Here is a 19,792-nt window from a genome sequence, read left to right as displayed (position 1 = left end):
GGACGGCAAGGGGAAGCCCCCGACGCTCTACGCTCTGGGCCTCTCCTCAGACGACGAGGACAACGTCGCCGAGACAGCCGAAAACTTCACGGTCGTAGAGACCGACAAGAAAAAAGAAGACGAGGTAAGAGAATCGTCGAGCGCAAAACAAAAAGTACCTCGACAACACGAGGGTGACTCGAGAAAATCTGAGTCAAAGTCCACGAAGGGAGCCCCGGCGCCGAAAACTTCGACGTCCAAAGGGGGAACCACGGACAAGAGGCCGAGCGGATCCTTAGATAAGGACTCCCCGGTGCCGAAAGACGCCGAAAGGCAAGGGTCGTCGAAATCATCCCATGAAACGGGCCGATCGACGCAGAAAGAACGTTCGACGTCGACGCAAGGTTCATCGAAAAGACCCGCGGTCGACGCCGAAAGCATCTCCGAGATGGAGAAGAAGAAGAGGCGGCTCGAGGCCGAAATGGAGAACATCCTTCAAAGAAAGAAGGAGTTCGACGCCAGAATGAAGGAATTCAAGATTCCAACGGTTCCATCAGCGGACGTCGAGGAGGTCGAAGACGAGTTCGACGCCGAAGGGCTGACAAGGGAACTCGAAGAGGAAGAAGAGCCCTATTATGAGGGAGAAGCCGAGGAAGAAGACCAACGGTCGTTCTACGAATCGGCGGCATCTACCAGCAACGACGTCCAATGGCACGATCTCGACACCGAAAACCCGGAGGAGCCCGTGGACACGTACCCTTCGAGGCCTTCGCCACCCGACGACATCGGGGTCTACAATATGGTGGTCAGGAGCGCAGCAATGGCCTTCGGCGTCAAACTCGACGAGGAGAAACCGAAAGCCGATTTTCTCGTCGAGACACTGCTCCCCATCCAGACAAGGAGCCAGTTCCTCCCCATGCTACAAAGCGTGATGAATCAGGGGAGAGAAGCCTTCAAGGAACCTGCAACCTGCCGGTCGATCACGCCCAGGACAGAGAAGAAATATAAGCACTCCTCCCTGGACCCCCCTTACATCAAGGGTAGCGTGACCGCGGACTCCATCATAGCCTCCACGGCCAGGAGAAGGGCCAACGTACCAGCAACTTCGGGCCCACCCCCGGATAAGGAGAGCAGGAGGATTGACCTCACAGGAAGAAAGGTCGAGAGGAACGCCGCAATGCACTGGCGCATGGCAAATTCAAATGCACTCCTCAATAGACACCAGTACCAGCACTGGGATGAGATGGGGGAGTTAGTAAAGCACCTCCCAGAAGAATTCCGGCAGAGAGCCTCTCACCTGATAGATGAAGGCAAAAACATCGCCAACTCCTGTATAAAGACGGCGTTGGATGGGGCAGAGACTTCAGCAAGACTCATGGCCATAGGGGTCACAGAGAGGAGGCATGCATGGCTAAGAATCTCGGGATTCAAACCGGAAGTGCAGAACAACATCCTTGGCACCCCCTTCAATGGAGAGACACTGTTCGGAGCAACAGTGGACGACAAGCTCACCCAGCTGAAAAAAGAAAACGAGACGGCGAGGTCCATGGGGGCCCTACAGCTGAGGGGAATGAGGCGAGGAAATCCCTCGAGAAGACCCTACGGTAGGGGAGGAAGCCAGCAGGGGACGTCGCACCAGGCGTTCCAACAAGGTCAGCAGGGTGAAGGTCACGGACAAGGTCAACAGAAGCAAAACTGGCAATATCAACCTCGGGGCCAGTCCTTTCGCGGGAGAGGGAACGGACGTGGCCAAAGGAGGAGAGGGGGCGAACAGCCCTCGACAAAGTGACTCAGCACGCAAGAGGACGCCTACCCTCGTCAGGACCCCAAGGGGGAGGCGCAAAAAAGGTGTCATCAGGGGGAAGAGAAAATTCAAGAGCCTACGAGCATACGACACCAGTAGGCGGAAGACTGAGGTTCTACCTTCAGGAGTGGCGGCGTATAACCACAGACAAGTGGATACGGAACTATGTGCAGTACGGGTACTGCGTAGATTTGGAGAAAAGACCTCCAAACAGGAAACCAAGGGGAAGACTGAGATCGGCCCAAGAACTGGCAATACTCCGAGAAGAAACGCGGAAACTCCTGCAAAAGGGAGACATAGAGACAGTGCCGTTCAGAGAACGCAACAAAGGGGTCTACTCAAACTACTTCGTGGTCCCGAAGGTAGACGGAGACCTCAGACCCATACTAGACCTCCGTTACCTAAACAAGTTCATCAGAACGCAAAGGTTCAAAATGACTTCACTGCAGGAGGTTCTGCCACAGATAAGAGAAGGGGACTTCATGGTCACCGTGGACCTCAAGGATGCCTACCTTCACATCCCAATAAACAGAAGGCACAAGGGCCTTCTGAGATTCAACATCGAACAAGAACACTACCAGTTCACGACCCTGGCCTTCGGATTAAAATCAGCACCAAGGGTCTTTACAAAATGCCTGTCGGCGGTAGCGGCGCACCTACGAAGGCAGGGAATACATGTCTACCCCTACTTGGACGACTGGCTGGTCAAGGCAAACTCACGCGGAAAGTGCGAGAGGCACGCAAAACGCGTAACAGACACCCTCACAAAACTGGGATTCTCGATCCACTGGGGAAAATCTTCGATGGAACCAGAGCAGGTGAAGATTTTCCTGGGGGCAAAGATCAACTCCCGCAACAGTACAGTAGTGCCCAGCGAGAGGAGGACAGAGGCTCTACTGAAGGAGGCGAAGCTCTACCAGAAGGGGCGAGCTCTGACAGTGAGGGCTGTGAGCAAAATGTTGGGGATGATGGCGTCCTGTATCCAGCTGGTGCCGAATGTACGCCTGCACATGAGACCATTCCAGGAATGGCTACAACAACAATGGTCACAAGCAAACGGAAGCTGGGAGGATCTAGTGGTTGTTACGCACGCAGTGCAGGAGGAGATAACTTGGTGGAACAGAGGCAACATAACAGCAGGGAGAAGCCTGACACCACCAATCCCAACAGTGACCATTACCACGGACGCATCGCAGAAGGGATGGGGAGCGCACATGGACAACCTCAGAGTGAGGGGTCTATGGGCCCCAGCAGATGCGGTCCGCCATATCAACTACCTCGAGTTGAAAACAATCCTGCTAGCCCTGAAGGCATTCCAGAGGCACCTGTTCAACAAGAAGGTGTTGGTCCAAACAGACAACACCACGGCGATGTTCTACATCAACAAACAAGGGGGGACACAGTCGTTCCCGCTCTCATCCCTAGCTCAGGAGATTTGGAGATGGGCCATACCTCTCAGGATAGATCTACTGGCAATTCACCTACCGGGGAAGGACAATGTAGAGGCAGACTGGCTAAGCAGGCAGACCTCAGCATCACACGAGTGGGAGCTCAATGGCCAGGAAACGGAGAAACTCTTCCGGAGATGGGGGACTCCCACAATAGACCTTTTTGCAACACGCCACAATGCAAAATGCCAAAGCTTCGCGTCCAGGCAACCAGATCAGCAATCCGAGGGAAATGCCCTATGGATAAGCTGGTCGAGGACATTTGCCTACGCCTTTCCACCGATACCCCTGTTGCACAGAGTGCTCGACAAGTGCAGAACCAGCAACATGAGCCTGATCCTGGTGGCTCCACAGTGGGCGAGGCAGACATGGTTCTCACAAATTCAAGAAATGGCACAAGGCGACCCTTACAGGTTCGAGAGGAGGAAGGACCTGCTCTCAATGCAAAACGGAGAGGTCCTGCACCCAGAGCCAGAGACCCTCAACCTGGCGGCATGGCTCCTGAAGACATAGAGTTCGCGCACCTAAGATTGCCGCCGAGCACGATGCGAGTGCTACGGGAGGCGAGGAAACCAACTACACGAAAATGCTACAGCGCAAAATGGAAGAGGTTCACTGTGTGGTGCCGGAAAAAGGGCCTGCAAAACAGAATGACAAGAGACTCAACAGTACCGAGGTACCTCACACACCTTCTAAAGAGTAACCTCTGCTCGAGCTCACTAAGGGTACACCTAGCGGCCATCGTGGCCTACACCAGAGGTGAAAAAGGTGGAAGTTTCTTCAGCTCGCAGGTGGTGAGGAGATTCATGGAAGGAGCCAAAAGGATGGCCCCCCCGAAAAGGTTGCCGCCGCCGGCATGGAATCTGAATGTGGTCCTGACGGAGCTCATGAGGGCACCGTTTGAACCCATTCACAAGGCCGCACTGCAGATGTTGACTATGAAAACAGCCTTCCTGGTGGCAATAACCACTACGCAGGGTGAGCGAGCTTCAAGCGCTAACGCTGCAGGAACCCTACATTCAGATTCACAAAGATAGAATAGTCCTGAGAACGGACCCACACTTCATGCCAAAGGTAGTGTCGGCGTTCCACATAAATCAGGCTATCCAGATACCAAGTTTCTTCCAAAACCCGACTACAAACGCAGAAAAGGCACTGCACACCCTCGATGCCAGAAGAGCGGTGATGCACTACATTGAGAGAACCAAGGAACTCAGGAAGTCGAAACAGCTGTTTGTGTCCTTTGCTACTAGCTTCATAGGTAGACCAGTGACTAAGGGCACCATCGCAAGGTGGATTGCCCTCACTATTCAATTCTGCCACAAACCGGCTGGACAGGAGCTAGCGGAGGGGCCGCAGGCTCACTCCACAAGGAAGAAAGGGGCCACCGTGGCCTTCCTGGCGAACACGCCCATCCAGGACATATGCCTCGCGGCAACTTGGGCATCTGTGCACACGTTCACGAAACACTACTGCGTGGACATTCAGATGAACAAGGAAGCACAGGTTGGACAGAAGGTGCTTCAGCACATTTTCAACGACCAACGCTCATCTACCACCCAGCCGCCACAGAACTAGGAAAACCGCTACAAAATCGATGCACAGCATAGTGAATCCAGAAAGATTCACGCTGCAAAACGAATAGTTTCTTACCAGTCGGTGTAGTTTTGCAGCTTGAAGATCTTTCTGGATTCACTAGCGAACCCACCCACCTCCGCCAGGAAGATGAGGCTGGAGGAAGAGGGGGTAAAAATGGAAAAGATAAAAGAAATACAAACATACAGATAAAGGAACAAGAAGGATTAATCAATCGCCTAGGGTTAAAAAAAAAAAAAAAAAAAAAAGAGGAAAGGAAAAAAGAACCCGAAGATGGCGCCCCAAAGGTGGGACTTCCGCAGGAAGCACGACGACGTCACGGGAGGTGCACCAAATGGTGTACGTCGACGCCCACCTGGGCTACAAAAAAAAAAAAAAAAAAAAACAAAGAAAAGACTACGAATCCGGACCCAACCACAAGATCGCGGAATAATGCACAGCATAGTGAATCCAGAAAGATATTCAAGCTGCAAAACTACACCGACAGGTAAGAAACTATTCGTTATATTCAAGATGCTGGTGTTAGTTGGGATCTGCAACTGGGGGTGGGAGGATGGGAGTTGGGGTATCTTGAGAATTCGGGGGGGATTGTTTTATCAATGTAACTGCATGGACTCAACAACAGATTGAATATGCTTAAATTACTGTAGCAAGGGTATACTGTGAGTATGATACCTAAAATGTGATGCTTATCTTATGTTGTCCAAAAAACACCAATAAAATACGTTAAAAAAAGTAACATATATAAGATCTGTATGTAATTTTACTCATGCAGGTGTTTTATTCAGGTTTTACCGGTACATTCCATTTATGGGGCTGTCTTAGGGAATCGATTACGTCTGCTTTTATGAGAGGCACACTGGATTCTGGAGGCTGCTTCATGGCAATAATACTGACCAGACTTTTCCCTATCCAGTGGGTGTTGACAGCTTCTCATAGAAAGTAGCCGAACTGCCACGCAGTTTAAAATATTTCTTTTTAAAGAAAACCCAATCCCGTACAGTCTGCATTGGCCTTATCAAATTCAAGATAGCCATGTTTTATTGAACTTGGTGTTTTTTATACCACTCTATACCCAAAGCTCACCTATAAATAATTTAATGATGGCCTTTAAAGCTGTATGCAGTCTTAGTTGGTGCATCATTTGACCAGCACCCACAGCCTTAAATGTTCACTGTGCACAGCACAAACATTCTCCAGCCATCTTGGGAGTGCGCACTTTCCCGATTGTAGCACTAGAGCGTTTAATCTAATTCCCACCAGACTAGAGCTACACATTAATTCTTTTTTTACCTCACTTTTTTTTTGCTTTGTCTCCTAAGAGTACGGAAGTCATTGAAAGCCCTCCTCTTCCGCCAGGCTCACTTTGTGTAAAAGAGAGATGTCCTTGCTAAAGACTACAAAAGATTCCTTTTTGGGGAATAATTACTGTTCCCATATTTCCCTATGGAGTCTTAACGCACCGCCTAACTCTGAGACCTATTCCATTTCTCGATTTAACTCCCAGCCATTTTGTCCAAGTATCCTATCAGCAACACATGAGAAAAGTTTAATCGGTAAAACAGTAAACACTTTTGATTTGAAATTGTGCCAGTATAACATAGCGTCTAACAATCATAGAACATTTTTACAGTGAAGAGGCATGTATATAATTTGGCTAAAGCTATTCATCTGCATATTAGACAGGTCATGTAGTGGATTCTACTTGCCCTTCATCAAACAATAGTTCAGTCTTCCCTGGTGGAATGGAAATGTTTTCTGCAAGATTGATGTCTTTTATTACTTAAGGTGGGGCAGATAACCGAATTTCAGCACTCCAAATCCTGCTCTAGACTACATATGGAAAGCAGCTGCAATGGGAGCTTTCTGCAAAAGGTTTTGTCGTACTTTTTTCCATGTTTTTGTTTTCAATTTGTTATAGTCCTATGGGCGCTTAGATCGTAACCGGTCTAATGCTTTTATTTGTTATTCCTCTTTTGAGCAGATGTTCACAGAAAGGCATGTTCTAGCTTACCATATTTAGTTCTCTACGGTGTTCTGAATAGCCAAATGGATCTTCTCTGCAGCACAACCACAAGCTGTCACCTGTCACAATCTGAAGTGTGCTGCACCAATATGTGTCCCAGTTCAGCATACATAATCCATAAGGGGTAGCTGAAATATTTCATATAAATACAACTGCCTGCTAAACTCATTGCTACATGTACTTGCTACTGAATGTGTTGTTGTATTGCACTTTTCATATAATTTGTGTGACCACCATAGTGAACAAGGTCTTAAGTCTCTGGATCTAGGTTTGCCATCTAGATATGGGAGTCCTGTTTGTGTGAGAGTTGACCTCACTCATACCCTGGTCTTTTGCCCTTTCATGTGAAGTCCCTTAGTGAAGTTGCAATTGGTGAGTACCCTTAACCAATACCTTAATTTTGGTGCCATGTACTTTGAACCCGTTCTGACTATCGTTCAACCAAGTATTTGGAGATGCTTAAGAATTGGCACGTGGGACAACGCCACTTGAAGGCTGACGACTTTAAGAATATCTGTTAGAGGGGAGCCTGTTGAAGTTGTTAATAGCATGGGAGGGCTGAAGGGGGGTGGTCTAGCTTTGGCCAATCGGGTTTGCATCCTGGTATAATTTGAAGCAAAATCTAAGTTCACTTGTTTCCTCCTTACTGCTCAAGAAGGTAGAAGGGGACTTTGGAAACAAATGTATATTCTTGACGTGTTTTCTTGAATAAGAGACGATTCCTTTAAAGTTGGTAAATAATTTCATGACCGATTCTCTGTATGCTTTCTTGTGAGCGTTGGAAGCTTTCAGAGAGACTCGATTGTCCTGTTGGCAAGCACTGTTCCTATCTCTGTAAATAAGTGTCTACGTTTCCCTAGAGTATGAATTACTGTGGTGGGTATTTAGGAACACGTAGTTCCTCTGACGTACGAAACAGAGTCCCTGAATATGCTAAGAATTAGTTTGCTACCCCACGTATCTTGACAAAAGTGTTTTCATCATACCTTTTCTGGGATGAATGTATCATTCAAATCAACTTTTGTTATTTGCTTGCAAATATCTGTTGTTCACATTGAAAGTTATTAGGCTTCTGGTATTTTAAAGGGTCAAAGATGTTTTTAAAATTAGCATTTTGTCCCAATGCCTATGTGCGGTAGCATTCTAGTTTCACTGTGAGTGTTTTTCTATTGGACGAATCACATTGACGTTGACTCCTTTTAATGCTATTTGAATTGTATTTAATGTGGGTCTGTAAACGACTTGGATGAGATTGCTTTGACAGTAATGGGGTCTTTTATTCTATGTATTGATAATTGGACTTGGCCATTTAGTGCTACTGTTGACTTCATTGTTCTTTGTGTTCATGAATTTGTAAATTTATGCAACACAAAGTAAATTGACTCTAGCTGTTATGAAACCGTTACTATGAAAAAGATACATTGCAAAAAGTAGAAGTGAAATTATCAGCAAATGTATTTACTATTTTTCATGACCTTTCAAAGGCCCTTAATGGTGGGAAGATCATATCTCAAATGCTAGAGGGTACTCCACTATTTGGGTTTTTGGAATCCTGCAGTCATTATTAGGTCAAGCCTAGGCAACGCATGCGCTGTTCGAAAGACCTGCTGTTTTCAGTATGTGGGCTTTCATTCTGCCCCTCACTGCTGATTGGTTAAGGAGAGCGTCACTCGCAAAAGCTTGCTTCGCAATGTTTTATTTGCATTCTATGTCTTACCCTCTCATGCCTTGCTCCTTCACTGGAGTATTGGCCTATTACAGATAACCTTTCACAATAGGGGTTTTCCCTTTGTGTTTGTGCACTCTTTTAGATTTGCACCGCCATTTTTTTTCATCTCAGACCATTGAGCACGGCGGTTGCAGCCTTCTTTCCTCTGGGAGGCTCTTTCTGCTTCTGTTTGCTTGCCGCATTGGCCTCGCGCCGCCCCACCTTCCCCCTATTAAATGCATGCCCTATTCCCTGCTTCATCTTAAAGCCTAGGACGACTCACACGGTTGGTTATCTGAGCATACAATCAACAGATGCCGGGTTCGATCCTCGACAGTTCCAGTTATTTAAAAAAAAAAAGAAATCATCCCTCTTATTTATTTTTCGTTGTCACATTTGCATCCTTTCGTAACGATTTTAGGCCCGCACACAGTTTATCCCTCCGTCCGGATCCCGTGCAATGCAGACAGCCATACGCTTGCTCCCGCTACCATGCCCACCAGCTCACATCTTCCTCGAGGGCGCAGCTCTGCCTGGGTACCTCATTCTTTTTTTTTTTTTTTTTTTTTTTTTTTTAAAAACCTTTATTCGTGCATCTTAAAAGAACAAATACGGGCCTACAACCGTCAGGCCGGCCACGATACAGTAAAGCACTGATACCCACATTACAGCCCCCGTGCATCAACGGTCAGGATTAACAACCGGTTATGAGTCACATACTGGAGATATCTTTGAAACCCGGGGAAGGAGAGGTGAAGGTTAATTTTAAGTTTTTTGATAATTTTATCAGAGAAAAAAAAAAGTCAATGAAGGATAAGAGCAAAGTAGATTCGAGTCCGCAAGATAGCTTCACCACACGGGCGAGCAGCAACATCAGTAAGAACAACAATGGGAGTAAAATCTCAATCAGTGAGGCGGTGCAGAGATATATCAGGATAGTCACATGAGCAAGTACGCACCCCTCCAGAGCCGCCCCCACTCGATCCACCCCACACCCGGACCCCGAATCGAAGAAAGTAGAGCACAGAGACATAAAAGAAAAAAAGGCCCATAGAACTAATTGAGAACAGAGTATTACCCCCCCACCCTACACCAATGCGGAGGCTACGGCCTACCCCCCCCCCAGCATAGTGCCTGTCGCCCAAGGAACCCGAAATATAGAGAAGAGAGAAAGTAGGAACAGAGTAAAGAAGGGAAGAAAACAAAAAAGAAGGTGGGGAGGAGCCCACTGGACACCAGAGCGCCCCGAACCATCAGCCAGTTATGGCCCCCACACACTGAGAGCCCTCTACGCCAAAAAACGGCATGCAAAGATACCATGGCACCACAGTTTAAGCAAGGGATACAAGTCGCGACGAGTGCGCGCAAAACATACATACAGTCCCAGTCCCAGGCCAGCCCGTCCATAAACCATAGCGATAGAAGTCAGTCTAGCCCTGGCCCGATCGCGGGCTTGGGATTAAACCAGCTCCTGCGTGAAGGCCCCGTGTCCCGAGCAGACAAAGACAAGATGGCCGCTTGTGAGAGGATGGTGAAGTAGGATCACGAAATGGCCGCCGACCATCGATTGAGGTCCCTCGTTGCACCACATAAAATCCAAACCTGGCAAGTAAGGTACAGGAGTTCCACAAAAAGGCAGCAGTGGGCCACCGCGGACGGTCCCTCGAAGCCGTTAGGTATCGCTCAGCAGGATAGCCTCGCGGACGCGGTGAGGCAGGGAACAATAAAGCAGGCAGCCATGACCAGGGGGACAAAATATCCGCGGTTGAGGTGGAGAGCGGTGGACCCTGGGCGCCGGGAGCGCTAGATGAAGGCACCAGTGTAGCACAGTCATACACCGCCGCTGCTTCCCCGCAAGAGGACAAGAGCACCGGAGGACCCACGCCCTGTGGATGACAAACAGTGCGCCCACGGCCCGCAGCCGACAGTATGGGGTCAAACCTCTCACTCAGCGCCTGCAGGCCAGCGCACATCTGTAGTTGAAAGTCCCGCAGGACAGCCAGAACGGAGCCGCATGTCAGCGGAAGCCGGGCCCCAACATCGGCAGCAATCCGGGACGGCACTGTGGAGCTGGTGTCCGGAAGAGGGAGGGCGAAGTGAGCAGCGGGCGAGACCGGAGTGTCACCCCCCAGCCGCGAGCAGGCACTCAACGCCATGTTTTGCCGCTATACGGTGCAATGGCCAGGGGGGGGGGTCGTGGCAAGGGGTCAATTCCCCTCAGGTCTACGCCGCAACAGGAAAGGCCGACAGTCGCTTATCTTCTCGCCGGTCCCCCTCGCCGCTGGCTAGGCAATAGGCAAAGGGGGCAGCAGCCCCCCACAGCTCGGTCCTCAGAGCGGGGCAGGAGACTCACCGCACCGGGGCCCACCCCACAGCTCCAGCCCGTCAGGCACAGGGTGCAGAAGGTGTCCGGCCGTCTCTCCCCGGGCTCATCAGGCAACGATCCATGGTGCGAGGCGAGATCGGGACCGCGGGGCTCAGGTTAGCGCTAGCTGGTCCGGTAACTGCGGAGCTTCCAGGAGGCAGGCAAAGGCCGTAAGGGCGCAGGGTTTCAGTGCCGAGGACAAAAGCACCCAGAACTCGGGCATCCGGGCGGGTTAAGACTCCGGGAAAGCAGCAGCGCGGTCAGCGCGTCTTCGCACACGGTGCACCTCGAGAATCGGCGAGGATGGGCATCAGGATAGTAGTCCGAGGCCACGGACCGACGGAGCCGGGCGCTCAAGCGTCTGCTCCGGTCGCCATCTTGGCTCCTCTGGGTACCTCATTCTTAACTTACCACACGTTTACGAGCAGGACCATCCTCTGAGCGATTCTCCGAGCAGGAGTTCACTTTGTTCTAATTAACACCAGCCTGCTCACATCAGGAGGCTGCGCCTACAATTTCTATCAAAGCATACATAAGGACTTCGTAGTTTACTACTGTTAATGCATTGTTGCTATTTGCAGCCTCTTATAACCTTACTTCTGGCAAGTGTGTCTGCTTCATGGTTGCTTCATCTTTAAGTCTAGTACTGCTCACAAGTTTGGTTATCTGGACATACAATCAAACAGCACAGGGTTCGATCCCGGACTGTTCCTGTTACTTTCTTTTTAATTAATTGTCCATGTTTCATTTATTGTTCATTGCCAAATTCTCACTCTTTATTGATGATTTGAGGGCGCACACATTAGCCCTCCTTGCTGGAGGCCGTCTCCAGTTGCATTTTCTTCCCACGCATAAGTAAGGACTGTGGATGCAAGGAAGCCTCAAGTTCTTTCGGAAAGGGTGGACTGCAGACCTCTGCCATCACCTGCAGCTGCATGTATTTTCATTGCAGAGTCAATGCCCAACATGATCTCAGGGCAAATAAAACACACGTTCTTTGGCTTTTATAGCACACACTCCTGCTTCTTCCCAGACAATTTTAAAATGCATTGCATAAAAAGACCACCTGCTTCGTGGAACACTGGTCAGAACTCTTCAAAAATGCAGAGCTTGCAAAGAGGCCCTTTTTGTAAATGGTACTGTTTGTTACCATTTATGTGACCTTGTTGCTTGTTTAAAATTATGCTGCCAGTGTTGTCTGATACTGAAGCAGTGTTACGTTCGCTAAGCAAAATCTTTTTGGATAAGATCTATTTAGTAGCTGAACTCTCAACGGAAAAAGATCGTGTTCTTGGGCTGATATTGTCATTAAGTTATGTTGGTGGATTTATAGTTGCCTGTCCTCATTGCTTTTTAGTGTTACATAGGTGCCAGGATTGTGTATGTTTTATATTGGTACCTAATTTAGTGAAGTAGTATCTCTATTGCGTAAAAGCAATATTGAAGCTGGTTTAGTATAGCATGCACTTATTTCTAAATGATCAGTCCACTGCAAAGAAACAAAATAAGTAAAAAACATTGTCATTTACAAAACCAGTAGCTCTAGATTTCATAAATGCAAGACCGATTGCATTGCAAATGCTTGTTATTTTTGCGGCTGGTTCGAGGGACTAGGGAAAGCTGTACGTTTTACAAGGCCTTAAATTACTATACTTTGGGAGTGTTTTATCACTACAGATATTCATGTACGCGTATGACAAGCTTATAATACCAAACAACACTCTGCATTTACCTGAAAGCCAATGACAGGATTTCTGTATTTATGACAGAACTAAGTATTTACCTCCGTGGAAAGTTTATATGCAAACTTGTCCTAGTTTTGGGGGGGGGGGGCGGCGGGGGGTGTTCTTGGGTTATGTAGCTGTAGATGCACATGCTGAGCATCCTCCTGCCATCTAGTGTGGGACTTGAACATGTGCTACGTGTTTTTGTTCGAAAAAGTCTTTTCGAGTCACAAAGTGTGGTGCCTACCCCCTATTGTGCTTATTCCAAACAAAGGTTCAGAGTGTTCATAAAATTATCATAATACAAATACAAAAACAATTAATGAAACACAAATTATATGTATAACAATGCACACATTGAGATACAGAAAAGGAGAAGGCCCTGATAGAAAAAGCATACAAAATGTATTCAATGAAATATATCAACAAGGCTCAGTATTATAAGCTGGTACATATAACATATACAAAACATATACATAACCAGACAGGTGGCACACAAGGAGAAATTACATAAAAGCAGGAGTTTCAGAATATTGCAAGAACTCCAACAAACAGAAAAATGTGTCCTCCATTAATTGCGGCCACAATTGCGTCACCGGCGTTTCGACCTTTGGCATTAGTACATGGTCATCTTCAGGACATGAAATTTAACTGAGCATCCCAAAATGAATAATTTATTCGACAATGGGGATCAAAATACTATAAATTCAGTTCAGTGGATGGCCTCCATGACTGGTTTAGTTAGTAACATTTTCCGGCCAGAGAAGAATGAATCCTTGGTAAATGTGCCCGTCATACATTCGAGCGAAATTCGAATATCGCGCAGCAAATCGATTGCTAAATAACAGCGTGGACAGTGTGCATGAGCATCAGCTCCAAAGCCAGATTGTTTTTCGACGCCACACACTCTTGCCAGGACTTTGGCACTGTTCCTCTTCAGTCCAAACAATCCCGCTGTTCTTCGGTCTCCACCTTTGGATGCTGCTTCAAGTCCATCTCGTGGTTGACGAAATTTCCTCTTCGTGGCTTTCCCATCACTTCCACATCTAAGAATGTCCACGAGATAGAATGGACTCCTTTTCTGTTCTACCCAACTTGCCATGCCAAGTTCTCAAGGACAGATTTGCACAAAGTCTGTAACTTGTGAGTGGCGCTATCTCTTATCCCTCAGAGGCACACACCTTGAGCTCCCGGGCCTCATCTTATGGCTCTGGGCCACCACTACATCAGGGACATGGTCGGCACCAAACTACCTAACAGGATCGGCTGCCCTCAATATCTCTGTTGACGAAGTCTGCTTTGAAACCTCGCCCTTAAACATCGACTGCCGCTTCGGTACTGAATCTAAAGATGCCCTCTCGAGCGCACTTGAAGTTTAAATCTTAGGAGCAGAAATCCGCCTCTGGGCATTCTGGGTGCCAACCTGCTTTGGCTCTGTCCAGGCAATCATCAGAGGAAACCGACCAGCCCAATGCCGGGCAGCAGATGATTCACATTCAACCGGTGACGGACTAGATAATGGCAAAGCCTGTCCAGTCATTGAAGGATTCTGTCCCTTACATGAGGAGAATTACTTTCGAATAGGCCCCCAGTCCACCTTCAGAGCTGATGCTCAAAAAGCCTCAGTGCCACGACAAAGGCACACCCCATCAGTTCCTGGTCTTTCTAAGAAGCCTTCTCCGTATCCTCCTATTCCTACCTCCCCTTTGCGGCCTGTGGACCTAGATACATTCCCCACAGGGATCTTATCATACAGGGGCTGGGGACTGTCCAGGGTCGCCTTATGACCTGCGTATGATCCCCAGGCTCTTGACCCTTGGGATGCCTACCAGGTAGATCACCCCCCACCCCCTCCAGCTGACATGGACCCAGATTTGTACACAACCAAACCATCTCACCCGACAAAGCAACCTCCTACCATTAGTACTAGACTGGGCAGTAGCTTTTCATGAGGTTGAACTGCATGGTTTGGTATAAAGAGAACAGTGGCAGAGGTGATGGGGCAGCTCCCAAAGGAGCTACTGCCTTAAAACAGTGAGCCCCCCCGACCACCCAACATCTGTGGATGGCAGACTACAGGGGTTCATGCACCTATGGGAGGCAATGACCTCCGACTGGTGGATCGTAGACATCATACGGGATGGATATTGTTTACAACTTACCCAAACCCACCCAATATTCCTCTGTGAGCACACAAGTTATCCACGGAAAACTGACATCTGCTCAAAGAAGAGGTGCTACTTGCCAAAGGGACCTGAGAGACGGTGCCGTCACTACATCGTGACAGAGGGGTATACTCCCTGTATGTTCTCATTCCTAAGAAAGATGGCTCCCTCAGGCTCATACTTTCACTGTTCAGGATTACACCCCCTGTTGTGGCAAGGTGATTTCATGATCGCCCTCGACTTGAAGGACAACTGCTTCCATATTCCCATCCACCCTGCCCATTGAAGAGTTCTGCGGTTTGTGGTGGGTGGACAACATTATCAGTTCAAGGGTGCTGCCTTTCGAGGTCCCATCTGCCCCCAGAGTCTTCACCAAATATCTAGCTGTGGTAGCTGCTCACCTCAGGTGTGGTGGCATCTACGTATTCCCTTACCTCGACTGGCTGATCAGCAGCAATGTCTGGCACGCATGCAAACAACCATAGATCTTCTTCGCAAGCTGGGCTTCACCTTAAATATAGCCAAACCTCACATTCAGGCCCTCCAGGCACAACCTATCCTCTGAGCTGCCCTAGACTCAGTGGTGGAGAAAGCTTACCCAAGTGTGGCTTTGGCCAGTGCTTTCCAAAAGCTGCTACCTCTTTTTCAGCCAGATCATCTGGAAACAGTAAGAACAGTAATGTTTTTGCTAGGCATGATGGCATTCCTTACAAAAGTGCGTAGTGGCACAGTGGTCACTCTCTGCAGTGGTGGAATGCCAACAACCTGTTAAAGGGATGGCCCTTTCTGGAGCTAGTTCCGCAAGAGACCATGACCACAGGCGCCTCGCTCACCGGATGAGGAGTGCATCGACAAGGTTGTACAATCCAAGGCTTGTAGACACCCACATTGCAGGGCCTCCACATCAACCACCTAGATTTGCTGACTATACAATTTGCTCTTCGGTCATTTCAGTCATTCACAACATAGTCATTTTAGTCCATACGGGCAACTCCATGGCTGTTTTTTACCTACAAGGGGGCAAGCATTTGCCCCAGTTGTCTGCTTTAGCCCAGGGCATCTGCAAGTGGGTGATTCATCACAAGATACAGTTGGTCATACAGTACATTCTGGGTCTGGACAACGACTTGGTCGACCTGCTCAGCAGGACATATGAAAAAGCTAATGAGTGGGAACTCCATCCCCAGATTCTACTCATTTACTTCGGCAGTGGGGGTTCCTTCACATAGACCTGTTCACCACCGACGGAAATGCAAAATGTTCAAACTTCGCTGCCAGATTACCACACCACGGTCCATGGGCAATTCACTATGGATGATCTGGTCAAGGATATTTGCTTACGCTTTTTTGTCTCCCCTCCTTCCGTCTATAGTTTGCAAGCTGAAGCAGATGTCCCTCATTCTCATCCTAGTAGCCCCACCCGTGGCGCGACAGCCTTGGTACTCTACTCGGCTGGAACTCTCCCTGGTTCCTCACAAGAAAATACCCTACAGGCTAGGCCTTCTAATGCAAAACCAGGGGGCACTCTGGCACCCCATTACTCAACAGCTTCTGGCTCCTGAGGTCATAGAGTTTGATTACCTCAATCTATCAGAAGAATGTGTGTCCATTCTTCTCATAACACTAAGATTTGTTACCAAGGCCTTCTACATGGTCAAATGGAAGCGTTTTGTGCACTGTTGCCTTTCAGAACATATCGATTCTCTCGCACCATCAGTAGAAGAAATGGTCTATTACCTCCTTAATCAGTCAGGTCTTGCCTACACCTCCTTTCGGTTACATGTGGCTGCTGCAGTTGCTTACGTACAAAATAGGCAGCACACTTCCCTCTTCAGAGTATCAGGCGTTTATGGAGGGGCTTATACAGGTTATCCCTCCCTGGATGCCCCCTGCTCCTGTATGGAATCTCAACATTGTCGTAACTAGGTTTATGGGCCCTTCTTTTGAACCTTTGTACTCTTTCCTGCTTAAGTTACTTTCTTGGAAGGTAGCCGTCCTTGTAGCCATAGCTTCCCTTATGCGAGTCAGTGAGATACACACTCTCATCCTAGAGGAGCCTTTCTTCCAGGTTAATTCTGTTAGGATGATTCTCAGAACCAACCCCAAATTTCTCCCTAAAGTGGTTTCCGCTTTTCATCCCAATCAAACCATTGCCACATTCAGAGTCTGTAGCCGAACGCATTTTGCATACCTTAGATTCCAAAAGAGCGTTAATGTATTATGTGGATTCGAACAAAACCGATTTATAAGACACAACAACTTTGTGTGGCCTACTCTGATCCACACAAAGGGCAGGCCATTTCTAAAGCTGTAATTGCTCTTTGGCTTGTCAAGTGTATTCAAACTTGTTATGCCAAAGCTGCAAGGCCCCTACCTGTTCCTCTAAGACCACATTCCACTCACACAAAAAGGTGCTTCGATGGCTTTCTTGGGGAATATACCACTAGCTGACATCTGTAAAGCAACTACTTGGTTCACGTCTCTCATTTTTACTTAACAATACTGTGTGGATGTCCTAGATAGGCAACAAGATAGTTGGGCAGGCTGTCTTATGCACACTGTTTAAATCTTCTGCAACATCCTCAGGCTAAGCTACCACTTTTTGGGGTGGACTGCTTTACAGTCTATGCACAGCATGTGTATCTAAAGCTACACATGCCATGAACAAAAAATGTTACTTACCATGTAAATATCTGTTTGTGGCATGTGCTCTAGATTCACATGTGCCCACACTCCTCCCCGGGCCGAGATCAGTTGCAAATACTCCTACCTTTAAGTCTTTATTTCGCATGGTCATGTCTTCCGTATCTATATGCTCCATCTACATGATCTCTTGACTTGGTAAGAGTATTCTGCATCATTCAGAAACTCTGTCCATCACCACCCCCTTTTTCCCAAATCGATTTTATCCACACTTAGTGTGGGTTGGTATGCTCAGACGTGAGTCCCTTGCTCATTGCACCATCAGGATTCAAGCAAGCCGGGCCGACGAAGGCTGTGATGCCAGAAACCGGTCCCCGGAAACTTGTTTCCTTCCCAGTATAAGAATTGGCTTGGTAGTTTAGTTTGCCCTGTTCCCATCATGCATTGGGACAGGTACAGACTAATTTGTATGTAGCCAGGTTCTGAGCTGGGATGGTGCAGTGAGCTAAAAAACGGTGATGGATTAAAACCATGATCTCTTGACTTGGTAAGAGTATTCTGCATCATTCAGAAACTCTGTCCATCACCACCCCCTTTTTCCCAAATCGATTTTATCCACACTTAGTGTGGGAGGGTATGCTCAGACGTGAGTCCCTTGCTCATTGCACCATCAGGATTCAAGCAAGCCGGGCCGACGAAGGCTGTGATGCCAGAAACCGGTCCCCGGAAGCTTGTTTCCTTCCCAGTATAAGAATTGGCTTGGTAGTTTGGTTTGCCCTATTCCCATCATGCACTGGGACAGGTACAGACTAATTTGCATGTAGCCAGGTTCTGAGCTGGGATGGTGCAGTGAGCTAAAAAACGGTGATGGATTAAAACCATGATCTCTTGACTTGGTAGAGTATTCTGCATCATTCAGAAACTCTGTCCATCACCACCCCCTTTTTCCCAAATCAAAAAATGTTACTTACCATGTAAATATCTGTTTGTGGCATGTACTCTAGATTCACATGCGCCCACACTCCTCCCCGGGCCGAGATCAGTTGCAAATACTCCTACCTTTAAGTCTTTATTTCGCATGGTCATGTCTTCCGTATCTATATGCTCCATCTACATATTCGCACTCCGGGAGGAAGAAACCAATTTAACTATTTAGCCGATGCCCATGCTCATTGTCTACAGTAGGTGCACACGTCCAATTAGATGGCAAGAGTATGCACAGCATGTGAATCTACAGCACTACATGCCACAAACAGATGCTTACTGGGCATGTAAAATTTTTCTTACTGAATATGGTTGTTGGACGGAAAAGTCCTCTGCATGGTTATGGATGTGCACCCCTTCCCTGACTGTTCAACTGTACTGATGTTTGGTTCCCTAATGATGATTTTGTTGTCATAGGCAAACACTGATCATACGTGTGCATCATGAGATAGGCCTGTCTCACTGATTGCAGTCTTTTTGGACCAGGAGGGGGCGGCCAAAGATCTGCACTTGCAGTGGTGGAAGGCTGCCTTCACCAAGAGTTAAGCAGCACAAATGCAGTGGTGGGAGCATACGTTGTAGATAACAATATGAGTATACATCTCCTTTTTAACCTGTGCCTCTGGAGTTGAGGCCTACAGGCTCACACATTTTTAAAGTTCTGCTGCTGTGTGTTTAACTCGCCCTGGCCTAAAACTGTTTGTTGTGAAGTGCTGCACAGCTCAGAAGTGGTCCAACTACCCCCGTGTGTATGGGTTCCTGGGAACGGTACATTACAGGGATAATGCAGTGCTGAGCAGTATGTGCATAGTTAGTGCATGTGCTGGGTGTATGTGTGCCTATGGTACAATACATCGAGGGCCCTGGGTTCCATTTTGGGAGACCAAGACCTGCATGGTTAAATATAGAGAGGAGGTAGAGAAATCCCGCCTGTACATATTTGTGTTTTGCTGCATTCCTGTGAGCTGGGTGGGACACACACTGGAGAGGGGAGAATCCGGCTTCCTTTGTACTTTTCAAAGGGTACTCTTTGACTCAGTGAGGAGTTTCAAGGAAGGAGCCTGGGCACATCTCTGGAAGAAGATGGGGCGATAAGAGAATCATAAAGAGTAGGGCTGGGACCCTCGGGTAAACTTTTGATACACGTCACTTCGTATGATACCCGGGTGTAAACTCAAGTCACTCCCATGGCATGTGTTGTCTGGCTGTCAGCTTTGTAGTCGCTCCTGCTGTGACAGACTGCTTTTCGGAGGAAGAGAGAGCAGAGGAGTGGACACTTCAAAAGAAGCAGAGCCCCAACATAAAACTTCAAAGACTCAGACCCTAAAATCACATTTTGTGTCTGGAAAT

At 47.9% G+C, this 19,792-nt stretch overlaps 2 protein-coding genes across 2 annotated transcripts in view; both read left to right on the top strand.

The window, feature by feature from the left end:
* ZC3H18 (zinc finger CCCH-type containing 18) overlaps window positions 1–19,792 on the top strand; it is a 537,339-nt gene that overhangs the window by 47,351 nt on the left and 470,196 nt on the right. The gene's annotated exons all lie outside the window — the stretch shown is intronic.
* On the top strand, window positions 1,498–5,053 carry LOC146776433 (uncharacterized). The gene is made up of 2 exons (XM_085638954.1): window positions 1,498–4,840; window positions 4,931–5,053. Exon 1 carries the CDS (start codon window positions 2,415–2,417, stop codon window positions 4,266–4,268), a length of 1,854 nt encoding a protein of 617 aa, XP_085495080.1. The 5' UTR covers window positions 1,498–2,414; the 3' UTR covers window positions 4,269–4,840; window positions 4,931–5,053.

Source organism: Triturus cristatus, chromosome 12 (assembly GCF_964204655.1).
Source record: "Triturus cristatus chromosome 12, aTriCri1.1, whole genome shotgun sequence".
NCBI classification, from domain to species: domain Eukaryota; kingdom Metazoa; phylum Chordata; class Amphibia; order Caudata; family Salamandridae; genus Triturus; species Triturus cristatus.
This window is presented reverse-complemented; position numbering and strand designations above follow the sequence as displayed.